At 42.9% G+C, this 22,987-nt stretch overlaps 1 protein-coding gene across 5 annotated transcripts in view; it reads right to left on the minus strand.

Annotated features, from left to right (window-relative positions):
- Positions 1-8,500: 8,500 nt before the first annotated feature.
- The window catches only part of LOC138472431 (chemokine-like protein TAFA-2), a 650,691-nt gene continuing 636,204 nt past the window's right edge, over positions 8,501-22,987 (minus strand). For all 5 annotated transcript variants that reach the window (XM_069610593.1, XM_069610594.1, XM_069610597.1 and 2 more), the window contains one exon: positions 8,501-9,861. In XM_069610593.1, the coding sequence (XP_069466694.1) occupies positions 9,850-9,861 (12 nt within the window). In that variant the 3' untranslated portion in view covers positions 8,501-9,849. The remainder of the gene's footprint in view (positions 9,862-22,987) is intronic.

Here is a 22,987-nt window from a genome sequence, read left to right on the forward strand (position 1 = left end):
GCATCGGGAAGTTATTTGGGTCACTTTTACCGAAGAGATTCAACGACTGGGCTAAACAAGCACCATGCAGGGACCACCTACAAACTGGCTTCAAAAAAGGCATGGGAACGTTGGTTAACATTTTGGGGTTAAGCTCTCTGAAAAGCAGAGTGTTAGAAGGTGGTCCTTGATTGTTCATTTGTTTCATCGATTTGACCCAGGCATTTGACAGGGTGGAACGCCCGATGTTGTGGTCCAAATTGGAGACCTGGGGTTGCCCGTCCTCGATTCTGGACCCGATCAAAGAGCTGTATACGGGAACCACGATGAGTTAAATCAGAAAGGTCTCCTCTCAGCGGAAATACCAACAACAAGAGGAGTCAAACAGGGGTGTCCCCTGGCACAGGCGCTATTCATTGCATTCATGGGTGACCTGCAAGAGTCAAGTCAAGGGGTACATTGTTTTCCACCCAAACTGGGAAACTGCCATGTAAACAGACTGCTTTACGCAGACGACTTGATTCTCATGGACTACACTTCAGTGGACCTGCAATGTCAACTAGCCAACTTATCCGAATACACAAAAACCAATCACCGAGAAATCAACAAAGACAAGACAAAATTTCTCATCATGAAGAAAAATGCCAAACGCAGTGAATACATTTCTGTAAATCTCGAAAGTCATCCGGTGGAAAAAGTAAAATAATTTAAATACCTGGGGGTGCTTTTAGACAGCTCAAGAACTGAATTGGCAATGCAGGACCACCTAAAAGCAATGACCAAAAAGTTAACAGCACAAGCAAAGGCCATCAACAGAATGTTTGGCCGTTTTTCGCTAATTCCAGTTCTGAACTTTTATAAACAAAAGGTGGTCCCCTCCCTTACGTACAGAGCTGATGCATTAATAAATGTACCGTCGACTGTGTGGCCTAAATTGGAAGCGACTTTCTGGAGATCGACGTTAGGCCTCCCTAATTCGACTTCTGTAACGATAATAAGACAGGAACTAAGTTTATTGTCACTGGGAGGCTTAGTGAGAATTAACACTTTGATGTTATACCGCAAGTGCATAATGTCTGACGACTCAACAGCACTGCACCTAATTCTCGAAGAATGCAGGAGTGGCAAAAATTAGACGCTCTTGGCTTGGTTCAAACAAAACCAAGAGGTATTGGCCACCACGGAATGCTACAAAGAGACTTTAGTAAGAAATCCAACTAGAATTCAAACAAGATTAAAGGAGATTGATTGGATACAAACTCAAGCAGCAGCAGCCCAAAACAAATTGACACGTCATCTGCCGTTGAACATCAGGAAGTACAACGAACTGCAACCTTACGTCAAAAAATTCCCATGTAAGTAGGCGCGCGATTTGTTAATGAAAGCAAGGTTGAATCTTCTACCAACTAACGAAATCTTGGTGATCAGAGGAGAGTCTTTGTCCAAGGACTGTCGCTTTTGCAAGGGGTCACCAGAAATAGAATCAATTCGACATCTACTCTTATCATGCGCCAGCACACGCCAAATAAGAATTGCGCACCTGAAGGGTTTATTTTCAGAGTTCAAACTCAATGATCCAGATGCATGTTGGGCTAAATTGATAGCAGGCGACAGAACCTCATGCAACTAGCGGCCTTCAAGATTCTAGAATACTTGAACAAGACACTCTTACAGCCACTTCGGCTAACAGACAGCCTGTGATCCCTTCTCCTTCTCTCATTTTTAGCATTATGAGAAGACTGGAGTAGGCAAATGGTAAGGTTTGGACAAGTACAAGCAATGCACTTCTTCCTTCTTTTGTAAAAATCTTTTAGATTAAATCAAATAAAAAAATATATATATATGTCACATTTTAATATTTACTTTGATTGCAGCATAAAGCTGGTATTGAATACCATTTTACAAAAGAGAAATAACAAAATCTGTATGACGTATTCATGTCTGTCTGCAAGAGGGGTAAAGTCCTGTTTAGTGTGATCAAATGTACATTTTATTGTATTGCTGGAGTCCTTATCTGCAATGTGCTCTGTTTTTGATCTTGCAACGCTCTGTCATCACATCCCAATGTGCTTCCTTGGTGCAAGTGCTGATTTTCCTTGATTGAGACGTTTTATCACAACCGGATGATCATACAGTTTTCTTCACGTTTCACTCTCCATCCTTATATACGTAGGCTTTGAAACTTAGTTTTGTTTAATTTGGGTAATCATTATGTACTTGGGGCGAGATATGTGCTAATGAATGATGCATCTATAAGGTGTAAGTGAAAGATATATGTCAATTGCTTCTTTGCACTGTTTTGTGAATGCTTATTGAAATTAGATAGGTTTCCTCCACTACTGCCTCGACAAAAAATAACAAGAATATCTGAAAGAAGACGGTAACAAATTAGCAGTAATAAAAAGCAAACTGAATGGATACAGAAGAATACTGTATTCATTTTTAGTTCTATTTTGGCATTCAGAAGTTATACTGCAATCATCTCTGGTGTCAGTGTATTTGTCATAGCCTGTATTTTCATTCAATGTTTCCTGTCCAGGGCCAAATGTATCAATGTTCATTTGCCTTATCATCAGAGTGATGCCAGCTGAAAATTATCCGACATGATATCAAAAGAGAGATTATTTTATGAGACGGGTCTTAGATGGAAGAGTATACACATTTGCACCTTTTTCATAATAATTCAACAGTGGTATTTAACAGTAATCTAATGAAATGGTTTCAACTGCAAAGCAAATATAGCAATTTTGGCGGTCCAAATATAAGTACATCTGCAAACGTCTCAGAAGATCTTATCTCTGTTATTTGCCATCTGCCCTGCAATATACCAGATTTCCTCACAGGTGCATTTAAGTAGATATCTTGGTTGTCACAATGTGTTTTGCAAATGACAATTCCTATAAAAATGGAAGGTCATATCTGCAGAGGATGCCTTTGGAAGTTCATGCCTGAGGACTACTTTTATCTTTTCCTACGTCAGTGAGGATTCTGGCAGTGGGCCCTTGGCAAGTAACATGGTCGCACAAATGTCATGCTTGCTGCCTTTTTCTCTGTACCCAAATACAATTAAATAATAAAGTATGTTGTGGTCCTATGGTTGGTTATGGGTAATTGCTTCTTTTCTGTGATGAAAGCTTCCCTTTCCGTTTCAATGTCCAGAAATCGAGGCTTATCTAAGCTAACTATTTCGAAATGTGGAGGTATTTCCTCAATCTCCACTAATACAACCTAAACATTCAAACAATATGTGAAATTTCATTCACTTACTCTGTTCTGAATTTCAAGGAGGATCCACTCACAAATAATCTACCAAGGGTATCAATAACCTAAAACCAGACTTTCTTTTTTCACTATCTAGATGCAAACCAGGGAACCACATGTTAGCATTCTTTGTAAGTTTAATAATCACTCTACGTGACAAAGTCAAAAGGCAGAGTTACTACCAGTACATTCTCTGTGAATCAGCCCCACACGTGTTCATTGCATAAAATCATTTAGTCCTGGTGTTCTGTAGTATTGAATATTTGTAATTAGATTCCCAATCTGGCCCAAAGCATCCACAATTTCAATCTCAGTTTAATACGATTTCCAAAACAAATACATTAATTTCATTAACAAATTGTGGTGAAAACCAGAAGTTGAAATGCTGCTTTGTTCGAAGAAAGGACACTGATACCAACCCCTGCAAAGATTGAATGCAGAGTAAAAGTTCTGAGCATCACCTTTTTATGTCAGACAAAATGTCACAGTGGAAGTTCAAGACATCCTTTAACTCATGGTTATATGCACCAGTAAGTATGTATTCCCGATTCTTGCAAAGTCAGAGTGATGAATAGATGTCTCATTTTATATTCTAAGTCAATACTGGTTTCTGTGAAGACGACTTAAAAGCCATCTTGAGAAAATCGTATTCACAATCAATAATTAGCAATAGCAATGAAAAGAAGAAAGGGGGGCCTGTGTTGCTTCCACCAAATCGGCCAGCAGATTGCTACCTCTCAAGATTTGGAGGCGGCCATACTACCATAACCGCTGTCGGTTCCTCTCTTCAGCTTGACACTTTCCTGTGTTCAGAATATCATGAAACACAGCCTTTAAGCAACTATTGGCAAATCCCATTTTTCACTTTGAAGAATTAGTTGGAACATAAATGGATTGGCTGCAAGTCCGGATTCTAAGGATACAGAGGCTGTCCAGTATCTGAAAACTAACTTGAAAGTAAGAAAAAGAAACCAATGTATATGCCTTGATCGAAATATTTTTTTTAATATCAAGATCAATTTGTAGATCAATTGTTACTTTTCTTCATTGGTATATAGCAATGTAATTCATTAGTCTCTCAAATTATAAATCCCTCGACGCATGTTTCTCCACCTTGTGTTTAAGGCTCGTTCATCAGGAAGGTTTTGATAGAAAACAAAATGTTGTGACCTAAAACAAAATTAAATGCAAAGTGTCATTTTCGACTGTTCCTATTACATATTTGTATACTTTTGATTTCAGACTCCACTTTACATTAATTGCTAGAAGAATGGCACTACTTACTTATAGTAGTACGTACTAAATGCACTTTTATATTCCAATGAGGCATGTCAGTTTGGTGAAGAGCACTTCTGTAATGCGCTTCTCTGTTTAACAGAATCAAGTTCCACTGTGGCGTGATTGTTTTTAAAGTCAGACTGATTTCCCTAACTCTTAAAGCTGTCCAATTCTACTTCTGAAAGATATAAATGGGAGTGTACCATTTACCTTCTTGTTGATATTTGCTACAATACGTATTTTTCAGAAAGTCTAAAGTTTGTTCCTTGCCACTTACCATGTCAAATTAGAAGTTGCGTGTGGTTTCCTGAAGCGAAAAGAGAGATCTACAATAACCAAATTGAGAGTGCAGAGAATAGCTTGAAGAAGCTCTTTGAGATATTAAAAGAACTGGAAAGTTCCAAGATCCCTACATCTTTCATCCCCAGTAAAGAAGGCTGTACAAAAGTACAACAAGCTTTTGCAAAGCAAATCACACTAGCACACGATACAATAGACAAGTACCCTAGTCTGAGGCCACAATCCGAGCAAAAAAAAACAGTGGATGACTTAAATGGACCTATGTTCAAATTCAAACAAGTCTCTACATTAGAAATAACCAACGTAGTTGAAAATATGCGCCCTTCCACCTGTGCGATGACATAATTCCATCTTAAATCATCATAGGAAACTCAACCATCTTTGTTCCTTTTCTCACATACTTTGTCAGTTCCTCTTTACTCACAATACCATACCCTATACGATACCTAATCCCATTAAAGTAGTGGTAGTGAACCCTGTCTTAATAAAACTAATTTGATCCCCAAAGATCCTACAAATCTAAGACCTATCAAAAATCCCCCATTCCTACTGAACATTGTAGAGAAAATGGCCACCATCCAGCTTCAATAGTTTTTACAATACAACTCGATTTTGCATTCAAGACAATCTGGCTTTAGGCCGAATCATGGCACAGAGACCGCCCTACTATATCTTCAATCTCAAATGCTTAATTATTGTGGATGAAAGTAAAAATGACTTTCTAGTTTTACTTGACCTGTCCTCTGCATTTGATCTCCTTAACCATGAACAATTTCTACACCGTAGACTGCTCCGCTCATAATGCGGTAAAATGGCTTCACTCCTACCTCAAAAACAGGATATCCTGTGGGCAGTGGGGCAATGTTACATCAGAGATGGAGGAAATCATCTGTGGAGTCCTGCAGGGGGCATGCCCCTCTCCTGCCTTATTTCATGTTAACAACAAACCCCTGTGACATGCTCACAGACATGAAAGTACAATTCACCAATTATGCGGACGACACCCAGCTACCAATGGAACCGAGTGGTGATTATACTAAAGACCTTGACAGACTCATACTCATTTATCAATCCATTGGTCGCTGGATGTCATCCAACTGGATGTGTTTGAATGGCCCTAAAACGGAGTTAATGATCTTCGGTTCCTCACAGGCAAGGTCTGAACTAGATCCCAGATACTCGCACTTTTGCATAGACAACAACAGGGTAGCAGTGACAGAAAAGGTAAAAACACTGGGCATGTACTTCGAAGCATCTTTGAGCACAGAGCTCCGTGCCCAAAACATTTGAAAAGTTGCAATACAACCTCAGGTTGCTAAAACAAATTAAACCTTATGTCTCTATAGAAAACAGTGAAACACTGGTAAGGGCAATATTCTTCCCCAGAATCGATTATTGCAGCGCTTTAATGTGCACAGCAAGCAAAGGCAGCATCCAAAAACTTCAAACTCTACAAAATGAAGCTGTATGGATTATTAAAAACATCCCCAAGAGAGAGCATTTATCCAAACATAGGAAGAACCAACCCACCCCACCCCACTCGCTCCCTGTAGCAGCCAGAATTACATTTAAAACCAGCACATTGGTCCACAAGTGCCTTTATGAAAATGCCCCCTCCTACTTGAGAGAATGTCTGGTGCAACATGAGACCAAAATAACTGTACGGCTCTAGTGGCGCCTACCGCTTGATGTGCCCACAGCTCAAATGTTGGAGAGGGAAAGGCTGGTCCTTCTCTGCCCAAGCAGCACTCACATGAAACTCACTTCCACTGGAAATGCGAAAAGAAAAAGAAAAAAAATCTCCCCTCCTTCTAGAGACAATTGAAAAGGCACGTATTTGAGTGATCTCCCTGCTTTCCCAACTGCATACTGCCCGCATCCTCTTTCTGTTGTTTTGTGTATTTGTCATGCACTGATGCCTGCGGTCTTTGGCGGTTTATAAATAAAACGAATAAATAAAACACTATAGCAAAGGGAAAGGAATATTTCTGTCCGCAATGTCTGTTGCCTGAAACAATGTAAGGCCTTAAAATGTATGTATGTACTTCGAGTTTTTTCCATATCTAATATTCTTTTCTCAGGAAGTTCCCCTGATGATCAGCCTGTGAGATGAAGGAGACAAATGAAAGTGTCTTTCACACATTGGTGATATAAGGTAAAAATGAAAAAGGTACAAGCTGCTGCTGACAAATATTATAAGTGGATTTGTATTATTCCTGCATTTTTATTCCTGCACATATTATGATTTGACCAATGCACTCCATCCATGAAACACAAATTCTGGCTTTTATAATCACAATTTGTCTAATAAATGTTTGCAATTTGTGTACAAGTATAACTGTTAAATGGAATTGAATTTAAGGTGCTCAAACTGAGACAGCTAGCGACGAATAACAAATGATTTATTCTGAAATACCCTAAGCTTAAACTGGAGAGGGTTATTCAAATCACAACGAAGTTAGCATGTGTACATTTGACCCACTCCTGATGTGCAGCTAGTAATTTAGGAGTAAGCAAATTTGACTTACTAGCGGTAAGCCAGAAGTGAGTTAATGCACTCTTATTTGTGAATCGAATAACTCTTTCTGCTTTCAATATAGGAGTAGGACAGAGTTACACATAGTAATATCTATGTGAATTGGCACATTAGTCGTTAAAATAGGTGAAACGAGCAAATTACAGATTTTCTTTGGTGGTAGAAGAAACCCAGTTCCTATTATTTTAGTCATACATTTGATTACCAGAAAAATGATAAACTAGTAATTCAGATAATTTAGAGATGCCTTGTTTTACTCTACTTTCACTTTGTGTTTATTGATGTAAAATACACCTGCACATATATTTTCAACATGTTTTACTTAATATTTTATCATGGAAATCTCAGTGGAGCAATATGTAGAAAAATGCCATGCATTTTCTCAGAGTACTCTAAAAAAGGTTTTCAATACGTGTTTTTCCTGTATAATTTATACATCATAATATAATGCAAATCCAAAGGGAAACTTAGATAATTTCCTAGTGAATATCAGAGCATCAAATCAGTGTGTCTGTCTCAGAGAGAGAGAGAAACAGAGTAAGCGAGATGCTGAGGGAGGGAGGTATCTGGTTGAAGTGTATATGTGTGTGTCAGAGTGAGACAGTGAAAGGAGAAAGGGAGAGGGAGAGAGAAGAGAGAACGAGAAAAAGTGAAAGACAGGTAGAGGAAAGGGAGACAGTGATTCAGAAGAATATTAGTAAGGAGAGTTAAAAAGTAAGTGAGAACATGGAATCGTAAGAGAAAGAGAGATACAGCCAGCTAGCTGTGAGAGGACTATAGGCATGTGTGTGTGCGTGTGTCAGAGAGGGAGAGACCAAAGGTGAGTGTGTGTGAGAGGGACAGAGAAGAAATGAAGAAGGGAGTGGAAGCTAACAACCAAAAGAGTGACACAGAGAAGGGGCGGTTAAGGGACACACACATCTAGAGATGGTGATATAGGGAATGAACAAGAAAGAGACAAAGAGGAGGGTGATCATGATGACCTAAAATAAGTTTTCTACTTTTGAACCGTGATTTCCAGGACTTTTTTCTTTTTCGTGCTTGAAGTTGATGAAACTGAAGGAAAGAGAAAGAAATAGAGAGCGAGAGAGAGGGAGGGATGTGGTGATAGCTAAAGTCTGAAGGTATGAAGAAGACCCAAATATCTGCTGTTTGGATAGTTTAATGAGTTTTTTCATATGTATTGACATACTAAAGAGGGTGCACTAAGTCCACACATGTGACTACTGATATGCAATGCAATCGATCTTGGAAGGGAGAACACATCCTAGTCCTTGTATGACCATTCTCCTTCTGAAGCCTAGTGAACAATTCCATGATCTGTTTGTATGCTCTATGGTGTACAATACTCTCATGGTGTTGGCATTTCCCCAGCACACATGTGAGTTGCTTCAGTATTCTTAGGTTCTCTTCAATGTACTATATGAATTAGATCATTAGACTTTTTGGCCTCAATGTGCCTTAATAGCCATTGTAAATATATAACAATTCCATCTATAGATAGAATGTGTAAGGAATCTCATTTGCATCAAAACTTCCATGTTTAGGTTTAACAAACTTAAATAACCTGTGTCTAAGTGCTGAACAACATATTAGCAATAGAATGTATCTAGTGCTACGATGAAAGATTTTCTTCTAAAATAATTAATCCTGAAAACAGAAACGAAAGTTAAACATTCAAGAAGAAATGCATTACCTCCTGCAACTTTAATACACATATATTTGATCTTTGCTTACATTTTTTCATCATGTTTCACAGTAAAAATGTATTAACCTTAAATACTGAGGAATCCAGGATCTTCACCTAGCAGTTACTTTCTATAAGGCTAGACATGTATTATGGTTTATAATATAATCAGTTGAACATTAACCAGCATCATTCTTCAGATGGTTTCACACTGCAGTTGTGTTTTCTTCAATAAAATAAAAACTTGCCTCGTTCTTGTTCTACTACCAACCGACAGTACTTGAGCGATGATTGAAGGTGGAAAGAAATTTCATGAGATGTAGGCCAGCTTACTGATAACAGATTGGGAAAAGTGACAGCTATTAACTTTGTTAGAAAAATCAGTATTCTACATTTAGTAATAGTCAGTATTTTAGTCAGTATTTTAGTACACCAGAGGAACTTAATTTTGTTGGAAGGAATATGAGCGGCGGGGAGCAATTTTTTCCCATTGTTTTCTCATGAGTTGGAAGCTGTTGCTTGCAATCCACAGAATGATGCAGACAAGCCATTAGCACGAGTGAGCTGTTCTTGCCAAAGGAAGCATGTCCTGTACTCAGAAAGCAAATGTTCTCAAATGCAAATACGTCCAGTCTCTTCCCACATTGCTTCTTTTAATACAAAAAGTCAGCCACCTTGTGAAAGTGTGATCAGCAAATGAAAAATCAGTGTCACAGCTCAATCAAATTGAGACGATCTCTTGAAGGATGATATTCATGTGTTTTTCCAGATCGTAACTTTAGGTTGTATGTACACTGTTCCACAGCAACTATCGAGTGACCTGCATAAAAAAGTAAACATTTCAAATATGGATGATCAAGGCAGATAAGGCATTTATAAATAAAAACTTGAAATACACACACATTTAGCTGGTGGACCAAGATCATGAAATATCTCCAATCATAAGTATGACAGTTCCAATGTATTGCATATGTTTTGTACAGTCATTTTTCTTAAACCTAATTTCCTGTTTACTGTTTTTGTAAACCAATCCATGGTCGAATCTGCATGCATGATTTCTCTTAAATTAGAGTTACATCTCACCTTTATTTTAGATATTCACATTTTGATCAACTAATTGGTATGTTGAGCTTTTATCAATTTTCCTCAATCTGCAGGATTAAAAAAACCTATGAATAATTTAATAGCTTTTGGACACTTATTAGAATCCACACACTCTTGCAACTCTTCTCTCTTCAATCCATTAGTACACCTGACATATATTCCTCTTCATGGAGTTTCACTCTGTTAAGGCTAAATTGCTCTATAGAGGACATATGGATGGACAGACAGATGAATGCACACAAAGACACATGCACACATACAAACACATATACACACGCACACACACAAACACACACACACTGAAACACCTCCAGATATTTCCCAATCACCTCCTGATAACTGTTCCACAAGCAACTCCAGATCTTTCTCAACCACCCCCTGAATTGTCCTTACTTTCTCCTAATGATTCTCCCAAATCCACTCTAAATCTTTGACATACCTCTTTAGAATGTTTCACATCCTCGTAATAATTCTAGCTTACCTCCTCTGGTCTTATCTTCACACCTATCTGCAAACTACTTTATTGACTGCCGTTTCCTGTACCCACCTCCAACTGCCTGCTCTCTCCAGCACCTCTTTCAAACATCCATTCTAGACCTTACTCTGGTTCTGTGTAACATGTAGTGGTCGGAACCTGTGTTTGGTACTTAGGAACCAGGTGGAACCAGGCCGTTACACCTGTGGAAGCTTGGGGCTGGACCAAGCCTTTAAATGGAGTCCACCATTTTAAAATGTGTTCTCGCCCATGTCTATTCTCTGTGCACCTCATCATGCTTTAGAAGTGCCCAGATGAAATAGAGCAGGAATTTTCTCCATCTCTGGCTTTGCTGTGCAGGTGAGTGGTTTAATAGTGCTTTCCACACTGGTGCAATTACCTTGTCTCTTTCTGACATTCTGGGACTGGTGGGAAAAGGAAGCCATGTAAAGTAACGACGCAGGTACATGGAAAAGTTGTAACGTGCTCCAGTTGCTGGGGCATGAAAAACAATTGTAATGGGGTCCAAATGTGGAACATGTGTTGACTTTCCATTGCTAGAAAGTTCCCTTCACTTGCTATACTTGAATTTTGTAAAGGTGCAGCAGCAATACATTTCCCTATTAGAGCACCAGCAACAATCATCATATAAACATCTGGGAAAGGCAAAGGCTTCTCAAGGCCTGGTAGATTCTGCTGCCCTGAGTTTGGGACGGCCTTGTTTAAAGGGAGAGTATCTGCTCCAGTTGCATGAATGTCCCAAGGCTGGAAGTCTTTATGGAAACGTGTGGCTGCTTCTAGGAATGTGGTGGAATAGTATGGTCTACCTAACCCAAGGATTCAGTTGTGAATGAGTTTCTTTTGTTTATGTACAATTGTCCACTGCCATGTGATGGGGACTTATTTAGGCAATACAACCTGAGGAGGGGCGTCATAGTTAGAAGACTGAGAAAATGGAGGGCTTTAAGAAAGCCCCTTGGCACTACCCTAACAGTAATGCTTCCCTCCGAGAGTTATATTGCCATTAGTACCCCGGCATGTTGTACCGGGATACTAAAAGCAATTTTTCTCGAGTTGAGAAACAGTGCTGCAACCATTTCTCGATTCGAGAGAAAAAAGCAATAAGAAATGGCAGGCAGGTGTTAGGTAAGAATTGATGTAGTCACACTGTGTGAGACTACACAACACTTAACGCTTGGTATTAGGTAACCCACCTTTTGGTATAGGACTGTACTAATCAAGCTGTTAGTGCAACAGAGCATCCAGGCCTATCTCAAGAGGGGTAAATGTAGATATGTACAAATACAAGTAGCCAAGCAACACTTACACTCAAGGATTCTGTTATAAACAGTTATTTATTTAATTAAATACATTTTTCAAATAATCATTCTTTAAAAAGGCAATTTGTGTAACTGTAAATCTAATTTAAAATTACTTTTCAGAATCAAAACAAGTTAGTGGATAATCTTTGGCTATGCTCCCTACACAATTCCTACACCCTGAAGGGACTTCAATCCCAAGGACAGTAATGGCATTTATATATCACACTATTTATACTGTGCAAATTCTGAGTTTGCAGAAAGGAAAGGTTAGGGAAGGAAAAGGATTAGACAGTTTCTCAGTGTATTTGAGGACAACTAAATCTTCCAATGAAATCTAGATAAGCGTTTCCCAGCAGTAACAGTTTACAACAAGCTACCACCTATGATGGACAAACACTATCAAAGTCAATGGACTAGAATAGTATTCAGGGAGCCAGGAGAGTCAAAGTCAATTGGGACACAGTCTATGGAGCTGAGACACTTCTTAAATCAAAGTCTTGAACAAAGTTAGAGAGTTTGTAGAACATCACTTGTAGGGTCACAAGCTGTTAAGCCTGTGAGAATAGAGTTGAGATCAACTCTAAAAAGTAAGCTACTGCAATTCCCAACTGAGAAAAACATGGCTAAAGGCAATAAGGTAAGTACCCCAAGCCTAAACAGTACCTCTGGTTTGAAAAAGAGTGGTCCAGCTAGATTCTGTCTTGCTACAGCAGTGCACACCCTTGTTCCCGAGTCTGTCGTAGGGACAAGAGGGGGGGCGTCTGGAAGGCTCTTGCCGAGGTATTTGGGAGGTCGTCAGCAGCCACAGGCTTTTTTTCGGTTCAGCGGCACGTCACGGTTCCAGCGCTTAGCAAACAGCACTGTTGCAGATCTCAGATTCTGGTTGGGCTTCCTTCACTCCTTGGGTCCTGCACTCTGGTGATGGGACTTGAGATCTGGTCGTCCTGCTTCTGCAGGGTCCTTAAACTCCTGGAGCTTCTAGCTCGATTTGTTACTGTGTCAGGCATTTCACTAGACTATGGATACTCAACCCCTGGCATTGGGTTTCCAAAGCAACAGAGGCCTAGCAAGTCAGGGGTGATGGTCCAGTGGAGTTTGTCTCAGCGTTAGTTGGTCCCTCTAACCCAAAGGTAGATGTTGTTCCATCGAGAGCTTCTCTGTCGAGGTGAAAAAAGGAGTTCAGTGCAGCAGGGCTTCACCTGGCAATTCAAAGGTTTAGGAAGTTGCAGCAAGCTTTGTTCATGGTTTCTTTGTTGTGTGTTTCTCCCAGTGGTCGACTCTGCCTGTAGTCCCAAAACCCTCACCTTTTAAGCAGGTTTCTTCCATTTATGCACAGCCTAAACTGTCACTCACACAGCAGGGTGGCTCTCCTAAAAGGACAGCCAGCCAGCCAATCAGGACTAGTTACATTCAGGCATTCCTAGAGACAAAGGACGGGGGCGTTTCGGGACCCTCCCTCACATCCTGTCCTTCCAGACACACTGGAGCCCAAGAAAGACCTCACACAAATATAATGTTGAAAAAACAAGACAGGGGGCATTTTGACAAAATGGTCACCCAAGGCTGCTGTACTGCAGCTGAGGGTGCAGCATGCGGTAGAAAAGCACAGTGGTAGGAAAAGTAAACCACTGCCACCAGCCATTTAAAGTAGTGAGGGTAACATAAAAATGTTACATGAGAGTGTAGGATAAGGTGCTACAAGGTAACCCACCAGCACTCCACGTACGATGGTGTGTACTGGACCTACAAAGAGAAAAGGTAAGTAAAGTCAATCTCACCTTACTATTCTAGGGAACTGTAGTTCACACAAGAAAAGGTATTTAAACCTTATATCTATAGGAATTCTCTGTGACACTGCACTGAAGGTGCTGTGTGTCACCATACAAAAGAACAAGTTACTTATCAACTGGTAACCAGGGCTCAATTCGAGGGTACGCGTGGGGGGACGTGTCCACCCACTTTATTCAGAGGGTGGACTCAGTCCCCCCTAGCTAAAATAGAAACATTGGATGTCCTCTTTGAATTTATGACTTCAAGCCGACCTCAGTCATCAGGTTTGTAGGCCAGGCGCTTCACCACTGCACTATATAACCTGATGAAAAATAACTAACAACTAAAGGTGAAATATACCATCTCGGTACTGCAAATCCCAGGGAAAACATTTGTATTGGTTCTTCGAGTTTAAAACACACACACACCTTTTAACGTTTTCAAAAACGCTATTAGAAGAAATATCTTGTCTTGGTTTTGTGTGTATGTTGATTTTATGAAAGGCAAATGCCATTGGGCCTGTTCAATTTGGTTATTTATTCAAAGACAATTTAATGAAACTGGCATATTTCGCCTTGATATGCTCATTTCTGTTGACGTCATCTCCCATTCGTTTGTTGACGAGTCCCCCACTTATTTAGTACTTGACCCCTGCTGGTAAGGTTCTTTCGACTGGATGTTCCTCCAATGTATTCCACATCTTTGACATGTAATGCCCACAGCTGCGCAATTCGGCAACTTTTTCGGCAGAGGACGTCCTGCGTCGATGGCTATTGGTCGATGTCCCTCGAAGCCTCCGTCGAAGGCGATGTCACCGGAGATTATAAATAGGACGCACGGCACCCGTGATGTGATGTGTTGGATGACCATCCAGTCGAAAGAACGTTACCAGTTGGTAAGTAACTTGTTCTTCGAATGGATTGTGTCCTCCAACGTATTCCACATCTTTGACAGACTCCCAAAGCAGTACCAGAAAATGGAGGAGTGAAAATAATTTAGAGTATCCAATCAGATGGCAGAATAAAGAACTGCCTTACCAAAGGCCATATCCTGACCATCAATTGTATCCAGGCAGTAATGCTTAAAGGTGTGAAGCGAAGCCTATGTAGCAGCATCACAAATATTCCCAATAGGAACACCCTGGTGGAGGGCGGTGGAAGTATCCACGCCCCTAGTGGAATGAGCTCGCAACCCTTCAGGAGGGTCCTTACCCGCCAATCGGAAACACTCCGTAATAGTGAGGATAATTCACCTGGGCAAGGTCTGTTTGGTAGCAGCCTGGCCCAATCGGTGTCCAGCATATCCTACAAAGAGTTGATTGTCCACTCTGACCCTGGACATCCTAGAAATGTGAAATCGGAGAGCTCTCCTAGGATCTAACCGATGGAGCCGCTCCTCTTCCTTACCAGGATGAGGAGAAGGAGGATAGAAAGATGGGAGAAACACCTAACTCAAATGAAATTCAGATACTACCTTGGGTAGAAAGGAAGGACGTACCCGCAGTACAACCCTGTCCTTGTGAAACACAGTAAAGGGTGGCTTAGAGGAAAGTGCCTGCAATTCACTCACTCTGCGAGCGGAAGTAACCGCATCCAAAAACACAGCCTTGAAGGACAATAATCCCAAAGGGAAAGAGCGCAAAGGTTCTTACGAAGCCCACATGAGAAATTTCCAAACCAAATTTAATTCCCAAACCGGCACCTGGAAAGGGGACGGCGGGAACACATTAGTCAGTCCTTTAAGAAATTGAGAAATCAAAGGAAACTTAAAGTAAGAACATTCTTCAGACAAGCGCTTAAAGATGGCCAGCGATGCCAGGTAACCCTTAATGGTACCCACTTAAAGGCCCCTGTGGGCCAAAGAAAGCAAGAAATACAAAACCATAGGAATGGAGCACTGAAAAGCATCAACATTGTGACCTCTGAACCAGTCGCAGAACTTACGGCAACGGTACAGGGATTTTGTTGCAGGCCGACTGGCCGAAAGCAACATTTCCATCACGTCATCCGGGAGGTCCCAATCCTTATACCTCAACCTTTCACATACCAAGCGTAAAGGTGGAGAGACTTGACCTCTGGATGGAAAACCTGACCCCCCCTCATATGAGAGCAGATCCACTCGGTAGGGAAGATGGCGAGGAGGGTAGATGGACATTTATAGCAGGTCTGGGTACCACGCTCTCCTAGCCCAATCTGGAGCAATGAGAATCATGTGGGAACCAAACCTCCTTAACCTCTGCAATACTTGAGGAACGACAGGGACTGGAGGAAACGCGCACAGCAGCGGGAAAGACCAATCCACTATGAACGCATCTCCCAAGGCTCCTCTCTGATGAAATTTCACTTCAGCAGAATCTCTCGCACTTCTGGTTGACACTGGTGGCGAAGAGATCCACTTGTGGGGTTCTCCAAAGGGCGAAGACCTCCTGAAGAACTTCTAGAGCCAACTCCCTCTCGTGAGAGATCATGCTCTTCCTGCTCAGAGCATCCGCCGCCGCATTTTCGTCTCTGGCCAGATGAACTGCCGAGATCGAAATTCCCTGCTGGATGGCCCAGAACCAGAGCTGCATTGCCTCTCTGCACAACAAGCGTGAACCTACCCCCTTTTTTGTTGAGGTAATGCATGGCCACTGTGTTGTCTGTTATGATCAGGACACTTTTCCACCCACCCAGATGGCAGGAAAGCCTTAAGGGCTTGCCTGATGGTCCTCAGCTCTAACAGATTGATGTGGAGTTTGGACTCTGACGGAGACCAACGATTGCTGGCAGTCAAGTCATTGGCATGAGCGCCCCATCCTGTGAGGGAAGCATCCGTCACTATAGTCGCCTCCATCCATGGTTGCCAAAATGGCTCCCCCTTCATCAGGTTCCCTTCGTTGGCCCACCACAGAAGACCCTGGGAGACCGAGAGTGGAATTTGAACGGGATGCGACATCTTGCCTGAGAACTGCCACTGCATCTTGAGGACCCATACAGGGATCTCATCCTCAGCCGGAACTCTGGCACCAGAAAAATGTAGGATGCCATGAGGCCAAGCAACCTTCAGAATGCGAAACCCGGGAGACTCTGGGCATGTTGAAACTTGTCCACCATCTGCACAATGTGATGATCCCTCACTTTGGGAGGCGAGCACTTCCCCAACGACGTCTCTAACAGCCCCGATGTACTGGAGCTGTTCGGAAGGTGTCAGATGTGACTTCTTGAAATGTAGGGAGAAGCCCAGCCTTTGGAGGAAGCGGCAGTTATGTGAGACCGAGGTGATCCAATGCTTGCTCGGGAGAGCGTGCCTGGATCAGCCTATCCAGGTATGGGTAGATGTGAATCCCCCCTCGCCTGAGGTACGCTGCCACCACCACCATTAGCTTGGTGAAGACCCTTGGGCGAAGGTCAATCCGAGCGGCAGGACCCAAAACTGAAAGTGCGAGTCTCCAGCCACAAACCTCAAGTACTTTCTGTGCTTGGGATGAATCGGCACATGAAAGTAAGCACCCTGTAGGTCCAGAGACACTAACCAATTCTGGAGTTGTAGGGCCTGGAGGACTTGAGAAAGAGTAACCATCTTGAACTTGTCCTTCCTGAGAAGTTTGTTTAACCAATGCAAGTCCAGGATGGGTCTCAATCCTCCGTCTTTCTTCGGGATAAAAAAATAAGGGGAATTCTATCCCTTGTTCCTCTCTGCTACAGGCACAAATTCTATGGCACCTTTCTCCAGCAGGGTTAAGATTTCATGCACAAGGAGCGGATCTGGAAGCTTCAAAGGGAATATCCCCAGTAGATTGTTGTGAGGCCACTGTAGGAAGGGAAGGCAGTAGCCGTGGGCTATCATGTCCAGAACTCGCGCATCCGAAGTAATGGCTTGTCACTTTGAGATGCTGAGCTAGCCTGCCCCCAACCGGCGAACCTTTGGACATGGCCTCATGACTTTTTTGTAGTGGCTGCGGCAGTGCCTGAAGGCAAAGAGGCAGCTGCCTGAGGTTCCATGTAATAATGTCACCACAAAAATCATGCCATGTAAAAATATCGCCGAAAAATGACCGTTTTTTGTGGCGACATTATTGCATGGAACATGCGGGGGACTCCCCCGCAACCACCACATTTATTTTCCCGCTGATATTATTTACGGCGACCATATATATGGGGATAATATTACCTGATACCCTGCCTGAGCGGCTTTGGCACCTGTATTTCCGAGACCACCATGGGTACTTTTTCACTGGCCCCTTTGACTGGTGGCCCCTCTCGTTCTTCCAAAAGAGGAGTAGTAACAAAAAGAATCTCCCCTCCACTGCTGTCCCCTAGGACGAAAAGGCAGAGGTTGGCGCACAGCTGCGCTTAAAGATTTTGCTGCAGCTTTTGAGGTCTGCAACCTCTCATGCTATTGTCAGCCTTGTTGCCAGACAAATGTGTGCCATAAAAGGGCATTTTCAGAAGATGGGCTTGCACATCCAGAGCAAAACCCGACTTCCGCAACCACGCAAATCTGCGTAGAACGGTGCTCGCAGCCATGGACCGGCTAACATTGTTGGCTGTATCCAAATCCGACTGAAGGGATTCACACATGGCATCCTTGCCGTCTTGCTTGAGAGCAAGGAACCCATCCCTTTCTCCCCCCTTGGTAATATGCTCAGCCGCTAAAGAAACAGTTCCACAGATTGTGTGAGAATCCTGCCAAGGCACAAGTGGAGTTGGCCGATTTCAATGCCCTGCTCCCCTCAGAAAATACCCTCCGAGCCCAACCCTCAAAGTGTTTGTCGTCCCCATCAGAAGGGATGGTAGGGTACGCCGCTTGCCTCAACGTGGCCGTAGCCGCCTGAACCACCAAATTCTCAGGAGTGGGGTGAGTGGATAAATAGCTGGGGTCGCTAACGGCAGGGAAGTACTTTGTCTATGATTTATTAACAGCCGGAAGAGATTCTGGTGACTGCCAAGCAGCTGCCACACTTTTCTGTAAGGTGAGATGAAACAGTAACCCCAGGTCAGAGGACGGACCTTGATCTAAAATGTCTGTTAGATCATCCAGCACAAAGTCTTCAGAAGGACTGGACCAGCCTGGATACTCCGAGACCATAGCCATGAGCAACCTGTATGAAGACTCAGGATGAGCCCCAGGCTCAGGCCTGCCAAATTCCACTTCCAAAGAAGTATCCAACCCACTAGCATCATGAAGGGTTTGCCTCAACTCCTCCAATTGACTGTCTACAAAAAAGACAGAAGCCACATCATGCTCAACAGGCTCCTCAAATTCAGACCTTTCTTCCTCTTCATATATGTCGTCCAGAGGGAGTTGAAACCCAGGCCTGGGGACAGAAGAGGGCCTGGAGTCCAAAACTGGCCTCACACTTCGAGGAAGCCTTCCTTGAAGGATCCATCAAATCAACATACTGCAATGGCATATTGCGGTCAAAAATACCCAAAGGTGTCGAAGGCGCTGAGGGGTATAACACTGAATGCTTCTTCAACCTCGGCGTGGTGAGCGCCGAAGGCTTTGGTGTCGACATCGACACTGGTGCCGGCGGCGCTGTGGGCTGATAAGACAGCAAAGCGTCGACGTAGGAGTCAGACAGACACGGCACTGACCGAGTCGACGCCGGCTTCAAGCCCTTAGCAGGTTGCATCAGTCTCGCTGGAGACTGAGGACTGAGACCTGGAAGCACGTCTCTTGAGACTATCCGAAGCCTTGTCCGAACGGGACCTCAAAGGTTCCCGGTGTGAGTTGCGTTGCGGACCCGAGCCCAAAGGCGTGCGAGCCACAGTATGAGACTGTTCCTTGCCGGCTTCGTTAGAAGGCCCGACGGGAACCATGTACTGTGATTGAAATATTGTCAACATCTGCTCTTTAAAGGCAGCCCATTGCTTCGGAGTCGAGGATTTCGTCGGGCATGCCACTTTCCCCGCAGCTCCATCCTCCTCCGAGGAAGGGGAAGGCTACTGGTGGTGGTGCTTCCGAGAAAGCCTCAATGAGGAAGAAGAATGGCGGGAACCACTCCGGTCCCGAGATCCCCGGGCCTCCTCCTGACACGGAGAGTCACCCCTTGAATCGTCGGTGGACACCCCTTTGGTTTTGAACTTAGAAGTACAGGATTTACTGGGCTTAGAACCCCTACCTACCTGGATCTTCCCCTTCCAACCATGCAAGGCCTTGACAGTCAGCGACTGGTATTTAGAACAGTCGTCAGTGTCGTGACTCTTGCCCAAGCACCACAAACAAATGCGATGCGGGTCGGTGATCGACATTTTTTGACTTGCGGTCCCGGCAGGTCTTGAAGCCAGACCACAGAGCCGGAGGGGTCGAAGAACTAGACATCTCTAGGATGCAACACACAAGGTGCTCCGAGTTCTCGAAGCAAACACGTTTGCGGAAAAATCGGAACTGAGGGTATGGGTGCCATGCGTCCTATTTATAACATCCGGTGATGTCGCCCTCGTCAGAGGCCTTCGAGGGACATCGACCCGACGTCATCGACGCAGGACGCCCTCTGCCAAAAAAGTTTCCAAAGTGCACATCTGTGGACATTACATGTCAAAGATGTGGAATACGTTGGAGGACACAATCCATTTGAAATATGGAATTGGTCAGAATCCAAAAACAGTGAAAACACAAAATCCAAATCAGGTTAAAACACATGAGTGAGTGAGAAAAAGGTCTCACTCACTCCAGGGTTAAAATTAAAAAGTCCTATGTTCAGCTGAGGGCCTAAAAGGTTGAAGGGAATTAGCACAGGCATGAGAATTCTCACTAACAGTGGGGATTGGGGAGAAGTCCCTTCTTCCTTTTCCATGGTGGGCCTTAAAATGAATGAAAGAAAAAGGAAACAATCAAAATGGCTGCCATGGAAGGGGTCCAGGCACTACATGTAGTCCCTTCTCCCTTTCCATGGTGGCCACTCATGGGAAGGGACTCTGAGATGCTGCAGCGTCAGAGCCTTGTCGGGCAAGTAAGACCCAGGAGATGGCCAATATGCTTGCTTTGAACAAGTGTATTGACCCTCGCAGTGTACTGATGAGGGTTATCAGAAGATCCTCCCCATACCATGATTCCTCCTTTAGATGTCCCCCATGATGTCTTTTTTTATCCCATTATTCATCCCTGTCATGATCTCATGTATGTGCTCATGGGCTGAGCAACGGGGGACTCTGAGCAAGATATGTGTTGCAATTAATAAGATCATATTAACTCAGTCTTGGCTAAGGTGTTTTACTGAATTTGAAGACTTTTGTTGTGCTAAATTTTCACCAGGCCCCACTAGCCATGTTCTTCAGCCATGGCCACTATCCATGTTGCACCAATTCTTATACAAATCTGAGATCAGCTGGCCATGGCCTTTGGCTGTGGTTTATATCCCCTTGCTAGTAACTAACCCAATCACACCAACATCTATAGCCAGTGGCCATGGCCCGTTAAAACAAAGCAAAGAGACTGTGGCCACGGCCAAGGGCCCATAACTTCCTGCCTAATAACTAAGGGGATACCATCGGCCATTCAGCCATGACTTTCAGATAAGTCCACTAGTCATCTCATGACAATTACACAAAAGGATCTATTGCCATGGGCAGTATGCCATGCCTCCGACTCTGCCCCATATCTATCTGACTATTGGAAGTGGGCACTGTCCAACACAACTAAAAGTGTATGGGTCACTGATGGTGTGCCCAATGTCCCTTTTATCCCCACCTTTTCATTTCTGTGCAAGAACATTCTTTTGGAAAATGCCACTCAAATCCATCCATTCAAAAGTTATTAATACAATTTTGGGACATGTCACTAAACATTGTTTTTTTTGTCTTAATCTATCAAGTATAGGGCAGCAATCGTTTCCCTATAGTACATATGTGTATTTATCTTAGAGATTCAGTACAGTCAGCGATAATGACCCTCTAGTTATGGTCAACTTGTACTCCCCACAAGGACAGCCATGCTGGTAAGTTTGCTATAGTGCCTGGAGTTAAATGTCTCTTGGCCTACTAACCATCAACAGGGGCAAACTAGGTGGACTTGAAACCAGAACCGCCACAGTGGGCACTTTGAATAGTTTAATGGGTTGTGATGCGAAGTGCCCATTATTCCCGGTCGGTATGATAGATATAACATTGCATAGCCATCAAAACCATGGAAAGTTAATGGAAAAAAAAAACGTGTTTAAAAAGGGACTATCTGGTTAGGTGTGACTAAACAAAACCATTGAAATACCACTGAACACGATTTTTAAAGGCACATTATGGGTGTAGAGCAAAAAAACAAAACTCAAAATATTTACCAGTTCCCGCTCATAAAGTGGTGGTGTGCATATTAGAGTGCTAAGGCACACTATGTGCGCCCTTTAATGCAACCTGCCTATTCGGGGAGTCTGGCCTGTGGCTAGGTTCTCCCTAAAACATTCACTTTGTTAGAGACGGTCTGGTCTGGGCACTCTTCAGTCTACCTAGCCCTTGCAAGTGCTCTCTAATGCACCTCTTTCATTTGCCATTATCAATGTTATTTGTTAAACTCTTTAAAAAGTAACCTCAACATTTTGTCATATATAATTTTAGAAGTACATTTCTGGATTGTGTAATGCCACATCGTTTTACTCTAATCTGTAATAATCAGAATCTGAATCAAAATAACCCCAGATAGGAGTCACATAGAGAAAAGGAAATCTTCCACTCTTTGTTACAGGCATGTTTACTGTACAGTTTAGATGCAATGGACACATCACAGGCATTCACAGGCATCTCCTTTCCTCAGGATGCCTCACTCCATTAGTAATACACAGAACGCTAGCTATGTTGCATGCACCACCCTCTGACTTTTACTTCTCATCCATGATATGCGTACAGCATCTCAAAAGAGTTTGGAAAGAACATTTGATTACACATTATAATATATTTCAATGACATCAACCCTGCACAGCCCTCACTCAATTAAATGCCTCAGGACTTTAGGGTTGATCTCATTGAAGAGCAGCCATCCATGTCACAAACCTTCCAAAAGGTGTCTCTAATAAGCCTCCCGCATGGGAGCTGGCCGCTCTCCTAAGGGTTGTATCCTTTCCCCTAAGGAGAGTGGACCGTCACTCTTTTAAGAGGAATATTTTAAATGCACCTCACTCATTTCAAGAGCAGCCACCTGCGATTGCTTCTCTCCTAAAGGCGATGCATCCTGCCTGTAGATGGAATGTGGAATGCTGATGCATGTTTTCCAGTTATCAGTTAGATGGAATAGAGGGATGTTCCAGTGGGTATCAAATAAATACACTTTTCCAAAATGGATACTTAGTGGCAATGACTTATGAAGAA

The sequence above is a fragment of the Ambystoma mexicanum genome, chromosome 8 (assembly GCF_040938575.1).
Source record: "Ambystoma mexicanum isolate Mex_15411 chromosome 8, UKY_AmexF1_1, whole genome shotgun sequence".
NCBI lineage: Eukaryota > Metazoa > Chordata > Amphibia > Caudata > Ambystomatidae > Ambystoma > Ambystoma mexicanum.